Below are 23,791 nucleotides of genomic sequence, written 5' to 3'. Positions count from 1 at the left end.
TTCCTCAGGAGGGTTTTTTATTCGTAACAATAGGAAAGGCGGTTCTATGATGCCTGATCATGTCTGTGCTCACGTGGGCAGGCCAATGATTTATTTAAACTTTAAAGGGAATTCAATTCTCTCACATTAAAGGTTTAACATCACATTTCACAAATACTTGAATCTTTACTCATTTTATACAAGAATTAGATGCAAACCCCATAATTGAGAAATGTACACATTCAGAGAAATAGTTGTGTTTCCTGTCCTCTCTGAGGTCACCAAATGAAACACACTCGTCATGCCTGTCCCTTAAATGTCCACAGACCATTCTCACCTCACAAGTGAACATTTTGTTTCATTTTCCCATTTTGGGGATTTAGGAGTTCGGCCACGTGAATTCCTTGGTTCACTGTGGTCTCTGCATGAAAAGGGGGAGAGTCTCCGTCAGGAATTTACAACCTGAGATAACAGAACCTGGGTGTAGGAGAGAGTGAGAAGACATGATCTATACCCAGAAAGGGCCACGTCATGACAACATGTACATCATGAAACATACCCAGACAAGGCTAGCATGAACACAGTGGATTGAAGAGACATACTTTATTTGACATTTGTCTGCTATGGTTTCCAGATATAAAATATATCTGTAATTTTCGATAACATTGACAATCTGCAAAGAAAGCTCTCCATATGTAACAGCTAACATAATTCTACATAAATAAGATGTAGGGCTCTATTCAATCTGTATCGCTGAAGTTCAGCGTGATTGAAATTTAAAGGCAATGTTAATGGAGATTGCATTCATGGTAAAACGCTGCATATGAAAAGCTTGACACAGTTTGAATAGAGCCCTTGTGCTTTGTCAGCTTATAGCCCTGTTTATACTGTATATGGTGCTAACATGCATTCTGTGTCCTGATCTTGTCCACATTCGGATTGTGCCCACTTTTTAGGCCAGAGTTGAACGAAAGGGCAAGATTAGAACCTGTGACCTTCTGGTTCTTATCCCAGTGCCTAGTCCACTGCAGCAGCATGAGGGAGGGTTCCACAATTGTTTCCCACATGTATACAGCTATTCACTCAATTAGAACATCAACTGAGAAATGTGATTGGTTAAGGTTGGAAAACAAGACTCATTGTGATTCGAACTGGCGACCTTTTCGCAACCCACATTGAACTCCCTCCATCCACCCCAATGGGTTAACAATCTTTTTACAATAGTGACTCCTCTACCGCCCTTTTAAATGATCACTTGGAAATACCACCACAGTGAATTAATCGCTTTTTGTCCCTCAAATTGCATATTTACTCTTGAAAACATCCTGCGTAAGATGCATAGACAACAAAATCAAATCATTTAAAAAACATGTTTCAGAAGGAATTTAAATGAGCTAGCTATCCAAAAAAGTAAATGTACCCCAAACTGAGACAAAAAAAATAAAATAAGATATTACATACAGGCACATAGTGCTTTTACTTTTGGGCTATAAAAATAGCTTTAGCTTTTTATATCGGCTCATAATGAAATCTGCTAAACATAGTACAAACATATTTTTAGACAAATTGCATTCTACCGCTGGACTGGGAAGTGCAGATTTTGCTCTAGTATTGTGGAATAAGGAGAGCACTTTACCACAACCTAACATGGAAGCCAATATACTATTTGTGCATCACATTCAATAGATATTAGTAAATATTTGTTTTAATTGTGGAATTAAAATCACCTAGTGCCAAAAACAAGAGTACCGCTGGTAATGGACACAAGGAGATAAAATCAGAATGTAACACGTTTTAAAAACCACATTGTAGAAATAAGACCTTTTTTGCATGAACAGATAAATTAATTTGGATAACATCCAATAGCTGCAGACACTTACTTGTTGACCCAACTGCAGTTAAAATGCAAATATCAAGATGTTCATAATTGTGAACAATCGTTGAAGAATTCAAGCTTTCCCTCCTTGTACAGAGCATTACTAAATCTGGTCTGAAACGGATTCAATCTGCATCTCTCAAACCAGTCCTCATTGCTGTGTGTATCCTAATCTATACCTCAGAACTGGGGCACCAGGGGATAAAACTAGCAGGCAAGGAGTATCAGTGACCTCCATCCGTTACAACATAGTGCACTAAACAAACTTAAACGGATAATTGTTTGATTTAAAACAGAGCAAGGGATGGGGGTTGCAGTGACCTATGTAGGTTCACTGAGACAGAGAGTAGGGACCAGAGCTGTGTGAGAGTACTTCCTGGATGTGTGTGTGTGTGGGGGGGGGCTAGTGTTCAGAGGTGTAGTGTGCAGAGCTGAGGGATCCTCGCCGTGCCAGACTCTGGGTGCTGGAGCTCAGGGTTCGGTTCTCTGTCAGGCTGCAGGGGTTCTGGAAGAACATACAAAACACTATAACACTATATATACATTAATTTTGATGACACACAGCCAGAGAAATGCCTTAGGATATGAAACACATAAAATGAAAGGATGAATAAACACTATAAGAATCATATTGTACAGAAATGTGAGAATAAGCCAGAAACTGCTGCTCACCCTTGCTGCTTCTTGACACTCCCTCACACCCACGTTCAGCACATTCAGAGAATTAGCCCTTTTCATCCTGAGGGAGAACAAGAAAGAGAGAGTAAAAAATTGGACATCATTTTGAGAGCTAACACGTGCAGATTGAGGACTTGGTCTTTACCCAGGAGTCGGAGGCGTGGTATCTTGAGGTCCGACTCCTTTCAGCTTCCTGACCAGCTTCTCGCTGCTCCTGCGTATCGACTCGCGGAGCTTGGTGAATGAGCCGCTGCGCTTCAGACTGCCCAGCCCATCCTGCATGGAGCCTTCCTCTTCCGTGTGGGTCCAGATGTCCCGCACATCCCCTGAGACACCAACATCACAGAGGATGCATATCAGTGGCATCATGCAGTACAATTAGTTATTTACAGTACAATTCTGAGGTACATTTTCAATTCCAATACATACACCGATTTTGGATCAAAATGCTACTGAATCTAGAGAGCAGGTTTCAAAGATCATATTATGAGTTTGCTCTCACCATCCACAGATCCAAACTCTTTTTCATGGGCCCGGGTCAGGATCTCTTTATACAGAGCCTCAGCTTGTCTGTACTTCCCTTGTTTCAGGTAACATGAAGCCTGCAGAAATACAGCAATACTAGAGTCACAAATAGCACTATCACACCTCAGACACACGCATGCAGCTTGGGTCAAAGTCCCCCACTTCTCCCCAATCATAGCATATTATACGCACACACACATAATATGGTAGCATCTAGCCCAGTGACCATGCCAACCATGTCCACCCCCCCTTTATACCCCTCCCTCCATTCACCCTCTCCTAATCTCCATCCCTCACCAGGTTATTCTTGGTCTTGGCCACGTTGGCGTCGTCGGGGCCCAGCCTGCTCTGGTAGATGTGCAGGGCACGCTCGTAGTACAGCTCCACTTCCTGGTACTTGCCCTGGTTCTGACACAGCAGCGCCAGGTTGTTCAGCTGCTTTGCCACGTCAGGGTGGTCCGTGCCTAACACCTGCCAACGACACGAGGGGGGGGTTAGAGATTAACAGGTTTGGGTAATAATTATATGTTAGAGGAAAATATAGTTTAGATGATCAATTGTATACATTAATGATTAGAACCATTTATGCTAATACTATTATGTTATGATTTGAAAAGTATGGGTTCTTAATTGTACTGTTACTGAAAATGTAAGCAGAAATGAATTGTGTCTGTGTCTCCTGGGAAAGTTTAAGAAGGAGGGATAAGATAGTTTTTCAAACAGATAAGAATGTTTTGGTTGGATTCCATTAGGGGAGATAAGTTATCCTTTAGACAGGTTGAAATGTAGTTTATGAGGGGAGTGAAACTATCTCCAGGACCGAATACTACACCATTGTAAGGCTGGGAGAGGGTGTGAAACTGATGACGTCATTTTATGTCTTCTTTCTTTAAAATGTAATGTTCTTTGTATTTTGGGTCAGTACTCTCTGGAATTAAACGCTCTTTACCTGGCTTTTAAGACTGGTCTCGATCTACTTCATGCATAATTAATGAACTTACACCTCATTAATGAATAGAAACGAGTGTGAAATTGGTTTTGGCAATTAAAGCATAGAGTAATTTAGAATTCCTCTATCAATTTGGTCCTTTGAGCCGGATCTAAAACCTCTCCCTGTTATCTGAAGTTAATACGCTGGAAATGGGAAGTAGTCTGACTGTGGAAAGTTTTGATTTGTTTTACTAAAGACCTGACCTCTGAATTGAGGTTCAAAATTAAAACAGGCCTGCGTGAAAGAAATTAATATCACGGAGGACAGGAAGGGTGACTAGATTGCTGAAAGAAATTGTTTTCCCAAAAGCAGGTAAAGTAGCCTTTATTCTCGAATTTGGGAGGGATTATTTAGGATATTTATTGATTAAAATGTTATGAAAGAGTTGAATTTGATCAATAATAGGTGCTTGAATATGGAAAAACAAATAAAATGGGTTTCTACCGGGGTATTAACCAGGATATCGATAAAATGAAAGCAGGTCTTTAAGATTTGACAATTGAGGTAAAGCGCATTACCAACAAATAAACTAGAGCTTAATGGGGCCTGGTTTTGCAAGTCCTAAAGGAAAGGATTATTAAGGAGTGATATAGATTGAACGCATTGGAGAAATTTGAGACGGTCTATTTGTTCGCACAAATAGGATGGCCAATAATTCAATAAACATACCTAAATAAAGTTTTTACCTAATAGTCTATCTGTATATGGGAAGTAGTCTGACTGTGGAAAGTAGCAGATAGATTTGTTTAAAACAGGTGAGGATAAATTAGGCTTGGTGAGAAGGCAGGGTAATTCTAGGCTTAACAGAATAAATGAACCTGTACAATGCTTTGAAAGAAATTAATATCAAAAGATAAGTGATTAGTCTAGAGTAGTGAGATTTGAGACATTTTACATTGAAAGTGAAATTGGATGCCGATCAAAAAAGTCTTCTATAGACTTCGTGTTTCAAGGAGAGGTCAACTTAGTTACATAGAGAAGTGAGATTTGAGACATTTTACGTTGAAAGTCCCAGAAGGAATATCCTATGGGGAAAATGTATGTCCGATCAAAAGTCTTCATATGGACGCGGTTCACAGGATGGAAAATACATACTGATTATTTTTAAATGAACAATGATTACTCAATACTGAAGGTGAGTTTTAAATGTCAGATTGAACAATGTATCTTGCGGAGTTCTGAACAAGTGAATAGATATAAAGGTCTTTATTTAGATTATAGGGGAACAATTGAGACACCTGCTTTTCCTTTGGTCATTTTCAATCAACTCTACAATTCACAATGCTAGATTTGGGGCAAGAGAAAGATATTTTAGTTCAAAGTCCTAAAGGAATAGGGATTACTGTAGTGATCGCAGAAATCGGGTGAAATTTCCTATCAGATTGAACATCTTGGTGGACGGAAACATTTGTTTGAGACTCGGAAAATCTATTTTGTCTTCTTTCAACCCTACAAGTCCAGGCTGATTTGGAGCATCAATTTTAGTAAAAGTCCTAAAGGAACAGTAATGTATTGAAATACTGGGTGAGATTTAATGTCAGACTTTAGTAGAGTAAGATTTCCATAAAAGAGCTAAACTTAAATCATGAGAAACGCACCCGACCGAGATGGAAAATACATACTGATTATTTTTAAAGGGACACACACATGGCAAGCAGAATAGTAACTAGAAGTAACTAAGTAACGGTAAATTACAAATTTATAGAACTGCACGCACATAGAATTTAAAATTATATAGAAAGGCATAGATAAGTGTTTAAAGACCATAGCTACTAGTAATGGTAAGGATTAAGAATGGGGAGAAAGGCCTCGAAAGAAGCCCCAGAACTGATGGGAGATCGAGCGATGTATGTATGGGGGGTCTTTCCCGGTTCTTGGTAGTCAGTGTTCTTGATAGTGAAAAGTGATCGTGTGATTGAGGTTCCGTGGGAAGAAACGGAACAGGTGATTACTGTATACGGGTGAGTTAAATGTCAGACTTTAGATTAATGAGAATCCTAAACTGAGAGAAAACGTTGGGCGTTTAAATTTGGCCTATTTTCTGTTGTCTAGATGTCGGAGTAACAAATACAATTAACTGTGAAAATGGGTATATTTGCGGAGAGTCTCAGTCAAAATCCATTGTGCTGGTAGGGGAGTGGTGAGCGCGGCAGTCTCACCTACGGTAATCCACGGTTCGGTTCCCGTTTAACTAAAATTGATTTTAGATCGTAATTGACCTATTTGCATGTTTTGCCTGAAAAATAAGGTCGCCAGTGTTTGCAAAAGATATAACGGAACGGATATTATGTGTTCTAGATAGAATTGATAAAAGAAGTCATTAAAAATAATGGCGAGGCAATGTCAATGTAAAACGCTATTTCGCCCAAAATGATCTGGTGGAATAATGTATTGAGATGAGTCATAATTAAATAGATGTATCATAGAAGAGAGTTACCTAAAGTTAAATGGAGGGGATACCGGAGAGATACAATTCCAGCCTGCCTGGACGTTACGGCTAATTATGAATCAATTGACATGAGAAGTTTAACACAAAAACATGGTACGTTTAATGTTAGGGTATAGTAAATTGAGAAATTCGGTTGAGTTTACTCTGATGATTAGAATTTAAAACTGAACTCAATCTGAATAGGGAATATATATTTTACAAAGGCGGGCAGATTTGTGCCTACAGCCAAGCAAAGGAATTGCTAGACACTCAATGGGGCTATATAGTGCAACGCTTTGGACTATAAATTAGGTAAGAATAGTTTAATCGTAAGAAGTTGTGATTGTTTTTCTGATTATTGATTTTTGGTTAAGGTAACACCAGTGAATTTGAACAAAAAGTAACGTATTCTAAAAATGATCTGATTTCCGTTCTCGTTGCGGGGAACAAATGAAAAGTCTTATCTTAAAGGGACAGTGCACGGTAATCACAGTGGTTTGATTGTATGACAGTGGAAAAAATATTGTGGGATGACAATTCAAAGAGAAAAATAAGTTACATGAAACATCAAGAGATTTAAAACGAACGACGTGAAGGGATCATAAGAATTATTGGGTGTCGTTGTAGGAGTAAATGTTTGGGTTAAGGGGATTTCCCTGTTCCCAGAGACAAGGCATTTTTAGGGCGAGCACTCGCTAATGCTGGTCTGAGTTGTAATTAGACAAGTGAATAACGTATTGGGAATAGAGTTGTAATTAAAATACTAAGTCAAAGACGAGACAGGTATTTAGAGCAAAATGGATTCTAAATGATAACAAAGAGACAATTATGATTTATGCCCATCAAAAAGCTTTTATAAAATTGGCGAATTTAGATATGTTGGTTGGGGGGGTAAATTATAATTCAGGATTTGAACAGATGTGAAAAATTAGGTTTGGTTAATCGAACAAGAATTATTTACAATTCATTTGAAGTCGCTACGAATTGGCAGATTGAGCGCTTGATGATGACGTCACTAGCGCGACACTTTTGTCACCAGAAGACTGGGAATAACGGAGCAAACTGTATGGCTATTAGTGTGTATCGAGGCTTCGAGTAAACCTTTCAGAAGTTGAGATAAAAGTGTTTTGTTTATTTGTTTATTGGTTATAGTCAATTTTTGGGTTTGATTTAACTTAGTTGAACAGTGTGTTCTGGCGGGTTTAGGTAGAACTCTTTGTTCCGGAACGGATGAAAGTTACCCATAAGTAAGTAAATTAAAAAAGCCATGAGGGAATGCAAACGCATATTTATTAAATATCGGGGATTAAATTACGGATTCCTTACACTGCGAAATGTACGACATTTGCAGCAGAGAGAAAAAGTAATGCATTGGATAATAATGTTATCGGGTGAATTGTATCTAAAGGTAGCATGGTCATTTAAGTAAACATATCCGTAGACGATGTTTAAAACTTATGATTAATGATTTGAGTCAAAGGGGAATTATCATTAGGTTTTAGTTATAGTTCACTTATTGAGTTTCTGATTCGAGGTAGCATTAGTGAATGATAGTTAGGGATGTGGTGTCACTTTTAGAGGCCTCCTGGGATTATAATTTTGGGGAGAGAGCAGCTTTAAACGACCAAATTGAAAAAGGTCTGCAAAAATTATATATATATAAAACAACTGTTAGAACGATTTGTTTTAGTGCAAGGAGATTTTAAAGAGACACGCTCACATATGGAACCTTATGAGATGTTTTTTTTATGGGTTTGAATTATACAGGTGACTATTTCTATTGTAAGGATAAAAGGGATCTTTATGTCTAATATGGTATGACCTTTTGACCTTATCATGACTGGCTTCTGGGGTCTGATCAGCCCCAGGGGAGAGTCATTTGTATAATGAATGGGGTCATATTGAGTTACTAGTTTTAAGGTAAATTCATTAGAAATGAAGCAGTTCTGGTTGAGGGTTTAGAATTACTGTTTGAACCGCAAATGAGAAAGTGGTTCAGGATTCTGTCTTATAACATTAGCTGTGAGTTTTTTTTTGAATGGGCTATTAGGAAGTCTGTATTGTAACAGAGAGAAAGTCATGTTCATCATTGAGAATAAATAGGGGAAGATAACATATTTTGAGCCAACAGGGCAGGGAAGAAATTGAGGTATTTTTATTTGATTTTAACACCCGTGTACAGGAGTGTCAAAAGACGGGGGACATTACCTGTGTAATGGGGGAGGGTGTCCGTATGGGGATTACATGATAACCAACTTGGGACAGTTCTGGGACTGGAGAAGAGGATATCCTTATGGCATAGGGAATCCCACAAAGGTGGATAGGTTTTCCATGATATGGGGGAAACCTGGGAGTACTGTTGAACTTTATTATTTGTTATTAATGTGATGTGCTACTTGCATCATACCGTGTTTTAAGTCTGTTACAGATGTGGTGAAGGCTTCAGGCATGATCCATGTTATTGTCAGATAGAACTGACTGATGGTTTGTCCCCGTGAAGGATGGTGCCCAGATAAGAATAGCTTGTTATAAGAATGCTTTGTAGCTTTACTCTGTTTTACAGGACCAAAGACTTTTTAAATCCATGTTATCAGATAGAATTAGGGTCCCCATTTATTAGGAAGATTTTTATAAGCATTTTTAAATAGTATTATATTTAACAGGAATATAGGACATCTATGAGGAGTTAGGATTATTGTTAGGATTAAGATAGATTGATTAAGGAATTTGGAGAAAAGCCGCTCATAGACATGTTTTTTTTTCTAAAAGAGGGTCCATGGGTTTGTAGTTCCCATGTAGTTCAAATTTGGAAAACATGAGAAACATACAGAGGAGCCCTCCCCCGCACTGCAGAGACCTTGAAGGTTGGAGAGCAGAGAAGTTAGAGGGGGGGCCAGGAAGAGAAAAGATAACATCCTAAATGGAATTTCAGACATAAGGATAATTCACTAAATCTTATCTAAGTCATTGTATAAGAATAAGGCAAGGTTGTTACCTGGGCAGAGCCAGGTAACAAAAGGGGGATGGGTAAATAGTGTTCTAGAATAGGATGTGACCTACGGGATAATTAACTAATAAAAAATTTAAAAAATTGTTAATTGGTTTGACGAATAAGAAACTGTTTTATTAACCAAACCTGTATGGTCAAAAGTTTTATGCCCAGCAGGAGAACTACAGAGGGAGGTGGCACACGAGATTCAACCAGGAGACTGGATCCAATCACTAAAAAGAAAAAAAAATGGAAGCAGCCTCGGTGGGAGGGACCATTCCAAGTACTACTGGTGACTGCCTTCGCTGTGAGATTAGCCGAAAGAGCTACCTGGGTACATATCACACATTGTAGGGGGGTAAGTCACACTAGCACTGTTGGACGATCACAGGAGTAGGAGAGGAACCATGACCCATATGGAACGGGTGTCAAACTCCTTCTGAAGATTCCCTATACCCGACCTTTCCCCAGCTGTGAGCGTTCATAGAAGTGAAGTGATGGCTTGGCCTCTGGCTGTTGATATGTTCTCGGGGAGAGGGTGGGGCTTCACGTGCGCACTGACCGTCCTGAGCTGTTTTATTGTGGGGGCCATATTCCTGATTCAACATGATCCCCCGGAAAGTGCCAAAGAGGATAATTTGACTCGTGCTAGATGAGGGAAATGGGATGTTACCTAAGATTCTCAGAAGGTCACTGAAACAAAAATAGTAAGGAAGTGAGGGTGGAATTGGGCAAGGATCTCTCAGTAGAATTTTGTGTAGCTCAATTGGGGTCATTCACCCCTTGGCAGTCTAGAACCATGGGACTCTATGGGAAGTATTTGTGTAAATCACCATATTGATCGTGGACAGGTCATAGCTCACACTGAAAGGGATGGCTACGTAAACCCATACACTCAATTGGGACCAGGTGGAGTATAGTAAGGGTTGGCGTTTTGGACTGTGTTCCTGAACAGAGGAAGTATTGTATAAAGGTACGAATAGTTCAGACCAAAGACCTCAAAGAAGTTATAGTGGAGACTGGGTTTGGGGAGTCCAACTTATGGTTGGAATGGATTCAATACGGCCAGATCAGTGGCTAAAGAAGAATGTTATGTCTGTGCGAACGCTAAACCCCAGTTAACAACTATCCCTTTTCCACTGAACGGAATTAATTCCCCTAAGGGAATGGCATGTATGGTAAAGCTGTTCATGAAAGCAGGAATGCCAGATAATGACAGTTGTCACTATTTATATCCCCAGGAACCAAGTTGGTACAGAGAAAATGACCACTGACGAGACCATGTCTGAATTGACAGGCTGGTTGAACTCTGGGGATTTCAATGAAATAAAATGGGCCAGTGTCGCCATCTGGTGGTTGTGCGGGGGAATGAGTTTGACTGATTGGACGGGTTAGGAATGCCTTTTACACTCATACAACACCAAGACATGAAGTTAGCCAAAACGAGAGAGAAGAGATGCTCCATCTGGGTCTTTTGACAACAGAGTATATATTGATAACATTGGGGTTCCACAAGGTGTGTAATTATAGTTATGGTAATCAACAGCGCTTTAGCAGGAATACCAAAGGTGTTATTAAAGGTTTTGTAGAACAGACTGAAGCAACCAGCTGGAAGACCTGACCGAATAGAATTGCATAGGATAAAAGGAGGAAGTGGGCGTGGTAATCAGGACCATGTCTTACATCCCGGGTAGCACAGCTCCGGACGAATCAGTGCCCGAAGCCTCAGCTGGTTTGACCACCCTGGCTCACGGGTTGGCAGAAACTCTGGGGTGGATACTTCTCTGAACTAAATTGGGTAGACAGTATTTATGGAAAAATGCGGTGTTTTGGGCTGTATCTACCTGTATGACTGTTTTAATTTTATGCGGCTGTTGTCTAATTCCCTGTGTGCGAGGCCTTGTTTCCAGGACTCTGGAAAGATCAATGACCCTACAGATGGTGCGTTATGGGCCGATTCCAGATTCTGACCTGTGGAGGACTGAAGGCATGTCTACAGAGGAAGTGGACGAATCCGGATCTGTCATTTGTGGGGAATTTATGTTTGATGAGGCTGGTGTTGAGATAAAGGGGAATTAGATTGTAATTGGTTTCCATGATTAAACTGTTTTTTTAATGAAGGTCGTGACGAAAATCCGGGAGGAAGAGTTATGATTCTGATGTAGGTTTAAAAACAGTTGGAGTTAAGGTTAGAATTGATTAATGAAATGTGGAGAGTTGGATAAACATTTATAATTGATTTGTTGATTATTTGTCTATTCATATGATAATCTGATAAACCTCTATAAAAAGGTTAGTTAAGTTCGTTTATACTTTCATTTTTTATGATTAAATAAAACTAGATGTAGAATTGAATGTATAATATTTGATCAAAGGGAGGATTGTTAGAGGAAAATATAGTTTAGATGATCAATTGTATACATTAATGATTAGAACCATTTATGCTAATACTATTATGTTATGATTTGAAAAGTATGGGTTCTTAATTGTACTGTTACTGAAAATGTAAGCAGAAATGAATTGTGTCTGTGTCTCCTGGGAAAGTTTAAGAAGGAGGGATAAGATAGTTTTTCAAACAGATAAGAATGTTTTGGTTGGATTCCATTAGGGGAGATAAGTTATCCTTTAGACAGGTTGAAATGTAGTTTATGAGGGGAGTGAAACTATCTCCAGGACCGAATACTACGCCATTGTAAGGCTGGGAGAGGGTGTGAAACTGATGACGTCATTTTATGTCTTCCTTCTTTAAAATGTAATGTTCTTTGTATTTTGGGTCAGTACTCTCTGGAATTAAACGCTCTTTACCTGGCTTTTAAGACTGGTCTCGATCTACTTCATGCATAATTAATGAACTTACACCTCATTAATGAATAGAAACGAGTGTGAAATTGGTTTTGGCAATTAAAGCATAGAGTAATTTAGAATTTCTCTATCATTATATTAGAACACAGAGTTACTGTTCCAATTGAAATTATACGGTTACTGATAGAAAAAAATGGGTTGTTACTGATGTTATCATTCATGTCCTATTACAGTCACTGATCCAAATAAGTATTTGTGATGGGAGATAAAAAGTGGCAGAAACGTACTCCCATTTCTTTGATTTGGTAGGTCAAGAATATAACAGTAAAATGTCAATTGTGCCCAGCCGAGAAACACCTCTCCACTGCAAGCAACACGACATTGTTTACATCGAGTGAGGACGCGCAACGTAATATAACAAATTACTTTTCCCAGGGAGTAATAAGTCATTATTTATTGTTGAAAGAAGTAACGAGTAATAGGTATATGATTTTTTGCTTGCATGACTGAGAAATGATAGTACAATATACACTGCTCAAAAAAATAAAGGGAACACTTGAACAACACAATGTAACTCCAAGTCAATCACACTTCTGTGAAATCAAACTGTCCACTTAGGAAGCAACATTGATTGACAATAAATTTCACATGCTGTTGTGCAAATGGAATAGACAACAGGTGGAAATCATAGGCAATTAGCAAGACACCCCCAATAAAGGAGTGGTTCTGCAGGTGGTGACCACAGACCACTTCTCAGTTCCTATGCTTCCTGGCTGATGTTTTGGTCACTTTTGAATGCTGGCGGTGCTTTCACTCTAGTGGTAGCATGAGACGGAGTCTACAACCCACACAAGTGGCTCAGGTAGTGCAGCTCATCCAGGATGGTACATCAATGCGAGCTGTGGCAAGAAGGTTTGCTGTGTTTGTCAGTGTAGTGTCCAGAGCATGGAGGCGCTACCAGGAGACAGGCCAGTACATCAGGAGACGTGGAGGAGGCCGTAGGAGGACAACAACCCAGCAGCAGGACCGCTACCTCCGCCTCTGTGCAAGGAGGAGCAGGAGGAGCACTGCCAGAGCCCTGCAAAATGACCTCCAGCAGGCCACAAATGTGTATGTGTCTGCTCAAACGGTCAGAAACAGACTCCATGGGGGTGGTATGAGGGCCCAACGTCCACAGGTGGGGGTTGTGCTTACAGCCCAACACCGTGCAGGACGTTTGGCATTTGCCAGAGAACACCAAGATTGGCAAATTCGCCACTGGCGCCCTGTGCTCTTCACAGATGAAAGCTGGTTCACACTGAGCACGTGACAGACGTGGAGAACGTTCTTCTGCCTTCAACATCCTCCAGCATGACCGGTTTGGCGGTGGGTCAGTCAGGGTGTGGGGTGGCATTTCTTTGGGGGGGCCGCACAGCCCTCCATGTGCTCGCCAGAGGTAGCCTGACTGCCATTAGGTACCGAGATGAGATCCTCAGACCCCTTGTGAGACCATATGCTGGTGCGGTTGGCCCTGGGTTCCTCCTAATGCAAGACAATGCTAGACCTCATGTGGCTGGAGTGTATCAGCAGTTTCTGCAAGAGGAAGGCATTGATGCTATGGACTGGCCCGCCCGTTCCCCAGAATTGAATCCAATTGAGCACATCTGGGACATCATGTCTCGCTCCATCCACCACGTTGCACCACAGACTGTCCAGAAGTTGGCGGATGCTTTAGTCCAGGTCTGGGAGGAGATACCTCAGGAGACCATCCGCCACTTCATCAGGAGCATGCCCAGGCGTTGTAGGGAGGTCATACAGGCACGTGGAGAACACACGTTCTACTGAGCACCTCATTTTGACTTGTTTTAAGGACATTACATCAAAGTTGGATCAGCCTGTAGTGTGGTTTTCCACATTAGTTTTGAGTGTGACTCCAAACCCAGACCTCCATGGGTTGACAAATTTGATTTCCCATTGATAGTTTGTGTGTGATTTTGTTGTCAGCACATTCAACTATGTAAAGAAAAAAGTATTTAATAAGAATATTTCATTCATGCAGATCTAGGATGTGTTATTTTAGTGTTCCCTTTATTTTTTTGAGCAGTGTAGTACTGTAGGAGTGCTATACTACAGAATGCTTGCAGAGTTGCCATTGGTCCATCAGGGCAGGGTTTCTAGTCACGTTGCTGCTAGGTTACCGCCTCATTACCTTCTCTCTGATCTCCAGGGCTCTCTTACACAGTGGCTCAGCCTCCTTGTACTTCCCTCTCTTTCCATACAGTACAGCAAGGTTGTTGAGTGTGGCTGCCACCTATAAACAAATACAGTACTGTTAGTTACATCCAGTGATATACTCTGATCGCCGGTCACGGTGAAAAAAGAAACGCGCCCGATACCTTCAATACATTCTTTCGCAAAAGGTAGGTAAACTGTTGGGCAAAAAAACATTTATCCTACACCACTGGTTACATACTGTAGCTGCTTTTCCACTGTGCTGGGGAAAGCCAATAGCTATGCATGGTTTAGACTTCTTGTTTTGTCCATTTTGGTGACGCTTGAACTTTTTATAGAGGAACATACCGCAGGGTGATCTATGCCCAGGGTCTTCTCCCGAATGGCCAACGCGTCATTCAAGAGGTTAGCCGCCTCTTTGTACTTGTTCTGGTCTCTGCAGAGAAGAGCAAAACAGCCTTTAGTTTTAGCATACAGCTAACATAACCAGCCACACTATGGAAATACCCCACAGTAAGACCTAGCATGGATGATATGCTAGGCTAACGTGGCTCCATTCACCTGTAGACCAGAGCCAGTATGTTGAGCATGGTGGCCACGTCAGGGTGGCTGTGGCCTGAGGACTTCTCCAGGTCCTCCAGAGCCTGTTTGCAGAGGGGCACGGCCACCTCGTAGCGGCCCTGGGAGGCGTACTGGATCACCAGGTTATGAAGGGTCCTCAGGCGGGCCGGGATCTCATAGCCTCCCTGCTGGGCCGCTGCTGCCGCACTGCTACCGTGGGGCTGAGATACTGGGGGACAGGAGGACACGAGAGGGAGGTAGAGTCATTCATACAGACACACAAATATACATTAACACAAACATACAAAGACATACACACAGCGAGTGACAGACTATACAACACTGAGAGCCACACCGAGACATCGACAAACATACATGCATAGCTCGTCTGCACAGCAGATAGACAGACAAGAATATCCGGCTCATTTGACGAGTGCACGTACTCTGTGACTGTTCCTCCTCGTCCGTGGGGAAAAGGTCATCTAGGGACTCCTTGGTGGAGCCCGTCTCTTTGTCATCCTGTCGACATAGAAAACATAACTAGATCGATAGTACAGAGCGGAGAGGAAATCCTATATTTTTATTTGATTTATTTAACCTTTATTTAACCAGGCACGTTAAATAAAAGGTTTAACTATGAACTATACAGAGAAACACATAGCAACCTGCTCTGATAAGCCACCAACAGCTTAGCTTTAGTAATAACATAAAAGCCGAGGCAAAGACATGCACTGGGTCATATTCATTAGGGTACACCATAGCAAAACATTGTGCAATGGAAAACGAATATGAGCAGTTTTGGTAGTTCCTCACTGTATCAGTCTGTTTCTTCCCCGTTTGGTGTATAATGAATACGACCCTGGTTGTGGTGGTCTGTGACATACCGGTGATGGAGACTCCTGGTCGTACTTGCGGATACTGCTCATGAACTGCAGGTGTCTGTTCTGCTCCTCCAGCGTGACCACCACCTGCTCCCTGTCCTGCAGCCTCTGCTGGGCCCCGGCCAGCTCGTCCCTCAGCCACTGGTTCTCCTGGCACAGCCTTCGTACCTGGGTCCGCAGTTTCTGCTTCTCCGCCTCCAGGGAGCCCAGGTGGGCCGACAGAGCCATCATCACCTGGGGATGGAGAGGGAAAGAGAGCAAGAGAGTGAAGTAGGTGTGCATATAAACATGTACACATCCAATACAGTCAAAATACAACTTCACCCATTCTGCCATCTCCAGTATGACCCCACCTGTGCCTCTCCCAGGCCCAGCTCTATCCTCTCCAGAGACTGGCGGATGATGCCACTCTTCTCCTGCTCCACGCTGCCACTCTCGGCCACCGGCCGGTCCTCCAGCACCTCCTGCAGGTTGTCCAGGAGGGTGTGGTTCTCACCTCGCAGCGCCTCAAGGCCTGCTATCACTTGCCGCGTGCTGCACAGAATCTCCTCCCCCGACAGCATGGCGCCTCTCAGCTCAACCCTGTATGGAAGAGGAGGAGGCGGAAAGGTTCAAAATGTTTTTATATTTGTACACGGTCATATGGACTGTACAAGGTTTTGAATGCGTTCCACAGGGATGCTGGCTCATGTTGACTCCAATGGTTCCCACAGTTGTGTCAAGTTGGCTGAATGTCCTTTGGGTGGTGAGCCATTCTTGATACACACAGGAAAATGTTGCGCGTGAAAAACCCAGCAGCGTTCCAGTTCTTAAAACAATCCGTTGCGCCTGGCACCTACTACTTCACCCTCTGGATGGCACCAATACACAATCCATGTCTCCTTCGTCTACACTGATTTAAGTGGATTTAACAAGTGACATCAATAAGGGATCATAGCTTTCACCTAGATTCACCTGGTCAGTCTATGTCATGGAAAGAGTTAATGTTTTGTATACTCAGTATATATGCACGTATGGGACACACACACAGATTAAAGGTCCAACATTGGTGTGTAAATGGCAGCATTTAATTATGCACTAGCGGTAATATGGCTAATGGCTACACTCCACAGTAAACAGTGTTGTGTTGGACTAAAGCAGACAATGTGTAGGCTGACCAACTAGCTATAGATATACAACTATACTTTTACCTCTGCCGGTATGCTAAAGAGTCTTGTGACTAGAGAGTTACAGTAAAATACAGACACACACACAGAGGAGAAAAGAGAGAGGATTTATGGTTAGCCTACACATTGTCTGCTTTAGTCCAACACAACACTGTTTACTGTGGAGTGTATCCATTAGCCATATTACCGCCATATTACCGCTAGCGCATAATTAAATGCTGCCACTTCTAATAAGCTAAACCAGACTAATAGTACACAAGCCTACCATAATGACAACAATCCATTTTTTTCTGTCCTATAGCTGTTTCACAAAACATCTTATCAGAACATACTATTATCCTCCAAGTTCTGTACAAAGTGCAAAACTACAAGTGTAGCCTATGTTTACCACCACAGGGGGGTGTCAACAACAACAACAGTGTGCTGCCCTGACAGCCTGTCAGAGCCTTTGAAACTGTAAAGTGATCTGCCTGGGGATTTTTATGCAAACTTTCTGAACCACGACTATGCATTCTGGCAGCCAAAGGAAACAGTGAATAGCCAACACAGACACCAATGGGACTGTATGTAAAACACATCCTGGTACAACGGTGCCATTTTGCTCCTGTGAGCCCGAAGGCATAAAGCCTGGAGCCGAGAGCCGCCCAGTTCAATGACAAGTCATAACACATGATGTAGCCTACTTCCTGGTCGGTGAGGCATCATGCCACATTGAGGGGTTGGAGTGGGATGTGTAGTACAATGACAAGTCATAACACATGATGTAGCCTACTTCTTGGTCGGTGAGGCATCATGCCACATTGAGGGGTTGGAGTGAGATGTGTAGTACAATGACAAGTCATAACACATGATGTAGCCTACTTCCTGGTCGGTGAGGCATCATGCCACATTGAGGGGTTGGAGTGGGATGTGTAGTACAATGACAAGTCATAACACATGATGTAGCCTACTTCCTGGTCGGTGAGGCATCATGCCACATTGAGGGGTTGGTGTGGGATGTGTAGTACAATGACAAGTCATAACACATGATGTAGCCTACTTCCTGGTCGGTGAGGCATCATGCCACATTGAGGGGTTGGAGTGGGATGTGTAGTACTATGACAAGTCATAACACATGATGTAGCCTACTTCCTGGTCGGTGAGGCATCATGCCACATTGAGGGGTTGGAGTGAGATGTGTAGTACAATGACAAGTCATAACACATGATGTAGCCTACTTCCTGGTCGGTGAGGCATCATGCCACATTGAGGGGTTGGAGTGAGATGTGTAGTACAATGACAAGTCATAACACATGATGTAGCCTACTTCCTGGTCGGTGAGGCATCATGCCACATTGAGGGGTTGGAGTGGGATGTGTAGTACAATGACAAGTCATAACACATGATGTAGCCTACTTCCTGGTCGGTGAGGCATCATGCCACATTGAGGGGTTGGAGTGGGATGTGTAGTACAATGACAAGTCATAACACATGATGTAGCCTACTTCCTGGTCAGTGAGGCATCATGCCACATTGAGGGGTTGGAGTGAGATGTGTAGTACAATGACAAGTCATAACACATGATGTAGCCTACTTCCTGGTCGGTGAGGCATCATGCCACATTGAGGGGTTGGAGAGAGATGTGTAGTACAATGACAAGTCATAACACATGATGTAGCCTACTTCCTGGTCGGTGAGGCATCATGCCACATTGAGGGGTTGGAGTGAGATGTGTAGTACAATGACAAGTCATAACACATGATGTAGCCTACTTCCTGGTCGGTGAGGCATCATGCCACATTGAGGGGTTGGAGAGAGATGTGTAGTACAATGACAAGTCATAACACATGATGTAGCCTACTTCCTGGTCGGTGAGGCATCATGCCACATTGAGGGGTTGGAGTGAGATGTGTAGTGCAATGACAATGGGTCCAACAAGAACAGGTCTAATCATATGGTTGGAGTGCAGTTCTGACATGAAATGAAAACACGATACAAGACCAGCCATGACCTGCTTCAGATACAAATAAATACAATTGTAGTGGGTGTCATATTTCTGGTTAGGTGTTCTTCTCCCTGTGGAAATAACTTGCTGATGCACAGAGGTTGGCCTCAAAAAATTACAAAAATAATAATATGTTGGCTTCTCAAAGACCAGATGGGCAGCCTGAACTCGAATCATGAGCATGAAAGGCCTCTGATCATCCTTCCACCATACCAATACTAACGGGGGTACAAGACAGGAGGGCTGCACTGTGAAGCCAAGAGCCTAAGAGGAGAAACAGGTGTCTATGGGGAACAAGAGGGAGTTGTGCTGGGCCTGAGCAGGAGGCTACATCAGCATAACACCAAAAGGCAGGCCAGCTGCAGCAGACCATACATTAACACAAGGATATTGGTTTACTAGTGGCTCCTGGGAGGAGGGCAGCATATGACAGTTGTAAACAACAGTGGTCATTGGAATTGATTGGGACTCATGCTGCAGTCGTTTTATAAAGGACCTATAACAGATCTAATGTTGAAAAGAGCGGTGCTCTTATTTAATACTTGGGTAAATCCATTTGAATTCAATCCCTTTTTGACATATTTTGATTTAAACATACAGTAACATTCCATACATGTTCGCCCACGGAAGGAGTGGTCAGAAAGTTACTTCTTGGACCTTATCAGTATTTATCTGGTCAATATGTTAGTGTATGTCTGTCTGTTTGTAACAGTGTGTTTATATGTGAAATTGTGTTCATATTATAAATTCTATTTGAATGTTTAAGGACTCTTGGAAGATTAGTCCAAATGAGGACTAAAATATATTTTTTAAATATATATATTTTAAATCAGGAGAATAAAGTACTCAAAGTTGACACATTTTGTATGTCTTCATCACTGGAAATATTAACGGTTCAGTTTGATATCATTTAAAAGCTTACAAAGTGTTGTCAAACTATTGGATTATTTCGTAAAACATTACATTTTTAAAATAAAAATGGTAATTTTAAACCTTTAACGTAAATGAGGTTGTGTTGTGCCTACCCTCGTTTACAAAACCTGCTCTTGAATACAGGGTGGGTGTCATTTCCATCATAGAAAAACTATTCAGAAGATGTACCTATCCTTCAGACCCCTTCCATTTAGCTGGTACACCATTGGAATATAAATTAAATTGACATTCACTTCTAATTACTACCACAAAAGATGACCGCCAGTCCACCCACAGTCGAATGTCATCTTCAATGGTCATGTCTATTATCTATATTTTTATGATTTCAATAGGTTTCTTATAGAAGATTGAGTATAATTTAAAACAGATTCAAGTCAACCTTCTCTGATATGTGAAACTCCAACCATATGGTACCATTTGAAAGTTGAAATGTAAATTCTACTCCCATTTTAGTACATAAATCAGCCAAAACGAGACACTCAACCTGTATTCAAGAGCATGTTGTGTCTCAACCAATGGCGGGAACAACACAAAAACCTCAAATTATCTAAAATAGGGTCTAAGCTGCAACATATTCAAATATGGGGAAAAAATCTGCCTTTTAATGTTTTTAGAGCATTTACGTTAATGGTAAAAATAAAAATAAATCTCAACCGTTGGTCTTTTTCCAGTGATGAAGACATGGATGTCTCATGGTATGGTGGGGTATGCAAAATGGGTCAATTTGGAGCACCTTTTTCTCTTGAATGGTTTGGCATTCATGTCCAAAAAGTCACTTTCTGACCACTTCTGCAATGGGAAAATACAGTGCCTTTGGAAAGTATTCAGACCCCTTGACTTTTTCCACATTTTGTTATGTTACAGCCTTATTCTAAAATTGATTAAATAAAAAATAAAAAACTCAATAACACCCGATAACGACTAAGTGAAAACCAAGCCATGAGATCAAAGGAATTGCCCGTAGAGCCCCGAGACAGCATTGTGTCGAGGCACAGATCTGGGGAAGAGTACCAAAAAATATCTGCAGCATTGAAGGTCCCCAAGAACACAGTAACCTCCATCATTCTTAAATGGAAGAAGTTTGGAACCACCAAAACTTTTCCTACAGCTGGCTGCCAGGCCAAACCAAGATTGAACTCTTTGGCCTGAATGCCAAGTGTCACGTCTGGAGGAAACCTGGCACCATCCCTATGGTGAAGCATGGTGTTGGCAGCATCATGCCGTGGGGATGTTTTTCAGGGCAGGGACTGGAAGACTAGTCAGGATTGAGCCAAAGATGAACGGAGCAAAGTACAGAGAGATCCTTGATTAAAATCTGCTCTAGAATGCTCAGGACCTCAGACTGGGGCGAAAGTTAACCTTCCAACAGGACAACGACACTAAGCACACAGCCAAGACAACGCAGGTGTGGCTTCGGGACAAGTCTCTGAATGTCCTTGAGTGGCCCAGCCAGAGACCGGACTTGAACCCAATCTAACATCTCTGGAGAGACCTGAAAATAGCTGTGCAGCGATGCTCCCCATCCAACCTGACAAAGCTTGAGAGGATCTGCAGAGAATGGGAGAAACTCCCCATATACAGTTGTGCCAAGCTTGTAGTGTCATACCCAAGAAAACTTGAGGCTGTAATCACTGTCAAAGTTCTTCAACAAAGTACTGAGTAAAGGGTCTGAATACTTATGTAAATGTAATATCAGTTTTTTTGTCTTTTTTCTAGATAAGCAAAAATGTCCCAAAACCTGTTTTTGATTTTTCATTACGTAGTGTTGTGTGTAGATTGAGGGGGAAAAAAACAATTGAATCAATTTTAGAATAAGGCTGTAACGTAACAAAATGTAGAAAAGGTCAAGGGGTCTGAATACTTTCCGAAAGGCACTGTATGTATGGAAGGGTTTGAATTCAAATGGATTTACCCATTTCTTTCTGAGAAAGTGATCTTAAGGTACTATATCTTGAATTACTGAGTTAACAATGACATGAGGTTTAATCATGTCAGTCATAGAAAGTAGACAACAAGATTCATTGCATTATTTGTGAAACTTCAATGCAAATACTCATACTTTTTTGTGTGCAAAACAAATGAGTTAATTTCACATTTTATGGATGAATAGGCCTACAGCTCTATATTTACATAATTAAAAAATATAATATATTTAAGAAAATTTGAATATATAATTTTTATAATGCATTCTTTTGGCCTTTTTAGGCACTTACTAGGACACTTTGGCAGGTCAGTAGACCTAAATGAGAAATTGAGAAGCAATTACCATAGGCCTACAATAAATTGGATGGTGGCCTACAGAGGAGCATCCTGTCTGAGAAATGCAACACCAGTCAGAGAGAGATAAACAACATGTGCGCGTGTACAGGAGGACTGTTCCATAAGCTATTGTATTTTGATGTTTTCCAATATTAGACATTGTCTGCCTTCACAATGCACACAGTTTTATATAGATTACGAATTTGCATTTGTATAACATTAGGCAATAACAACAGATGGTTAGGCCTGTGTGTGCATTGTTGTGGTTTTGTCAACGCGTTTTAAATTGTATAGGAATACTTATACTGCGTAGGCTACAGATAAATAAAGAAAGAAAAACATTTATTAATCAAAATAAATAAATGTTGTCAAATAAATGTATTGATGACATACTATAAGCATACAGTGACAATTCGGCATTAAAGCAGCTGTGAGAGAAGAAAATAAAATACCATTGGGATATAACGCAGCCATTGAAACTACACAATTATGATCCACACGTCAAAGAAAATTTTGAAGTGAAAACATTAACAAGAGTACGATCAACAAAAGTCATTTTGAACCTACCTGCTACTAATTCCAGGTTTTTGGCGAGTTGTCGACCTCTTTTTGTTGCGTATCTCCGCTTTTCATTCGGGCTCTCATTAAAGTTAATTGGACTCCTCGCGTCAAAACATCCACTATTTGTTCGTTATGGGACCAAAATAACAAGATATCTTTGGACGACGGCATTAACAGTAGGCTTACAGTAATCATTCACCTGTTCTTGCGGCTCAGACGGTCTCATTTCAGTTTACCTGATCTGATCATTCCCACCATGCACCGCGGTAGATTGATGCCATCTCCCTCTGAGGACAAGGCCATCTATCTGTCGGTGTTCTGAACTGCGAGTGACGGGACAAACCAGCACAGACAGGACTGCAAGGATGACTGTTACCGAGATAAACTGCTCTTTTCACATTTGATTTTAAATAAATGCATAAAAAAGTGTATATAAAAAATATTATATCATGTATAATATACATATGATATAAATGATACTGCTCTATGACAGGCTGTCAATTTATTAGGCTGTAATGGAATGAGATTTTAGTTTTAAAGTGCTACATATCCCTTACCAGAACTGGATATTTCTCCATTAAATCTTTTTTGCTTTGGTATACTTTTGGAATAGGCTACATGCTGGTGTGCTACAGTGTTACTGTTATTGTAAGTAACACATTGGTATGTGCATAATCCATTTGTTGAGACAGTGACTATTATCAGTAAGAGTCAGTTACATTGTAACCAGCACAACAAACAAACATGCCCAGTAGCACCACACATCACTACATGGTGTTGTATTTATCATGCAGAGTATGAAACAATCAGTAATAAAAGAAAGGTGGGGGCCGGTATGTGTGTGGGGGGCTGGGGGATGTGTTCTGGTGGTATAAGGGGTGGAACCCTGTGGGTACTTAATATAACTTGGCAAGTTTTCAACAAAGCAGATTAGAAGGGTGGGATGGGATGGAGGGATGGCACAGGG

At 41.2% G+C, this 23,791-nt stretch overlaps 1 protein-coding gene across 1 annotated transcript; it reads right to left on the bottom strand.

Annotated features, from left to right (window-relative positions):
• Positions 1-558: 558 nt before the first annotated feature.
• On the bottom strand, positions 559-23,147 carry LOC115136925 (kinesin light chain 1-like). The gene is made up of 12 exons (XM_029672841.2): positions 22,831-23,147; positions 16,275-16,503; positions 15,925-16,155; positions 15,484-15,559; positions 15,041-15,269; positions 14,828-14,915; positions 14,457-14,558; positions 3,356-3,529; positions 3,036-3,135; positions 2,679-2,859; positions 2,528-2,594; positions 559-2,360 (listed from the first exon to the last, which is right to left on the bottom strand). Exons 2-12 carry the CDS (start codon positions 16,482-16,484, stop codon positions 2,259-2,261), a joined length of 1,560 nt encoding a protein of 519 aa, XP_029528701.1. The 5' UTR covers positions 16,485-16,503; positions 22,831-23,147; the 3' UTR covers positions 559-2,258.
• Between the last annotated feature and the right edge of the window lie 644 nt (positions 23,148-23,791).

This window comes from Oncorhynchus nerka, linkage group LG11 (assembly GCF_034236695.1).
Source record: "Oncorhynchus nerka isolate Pitt River linkage group LG11, Oner_Uvic_2.0, whole genome shotgun sequence".
In the NCBI taxonomy this organism is placed as follows: domain Eukaryota; kingdom Metazoa; phylum Chordata; class Actinopteri; order Salmoniformes; family Salmonidae; genus Oncorhynchus; species Oncorhynchus nerka.
The sequence above is the reverse complement of the archived record's forward strand: the minus strand, read 5'-3'. Positions and strand labels throughout refer to the sequence as shown.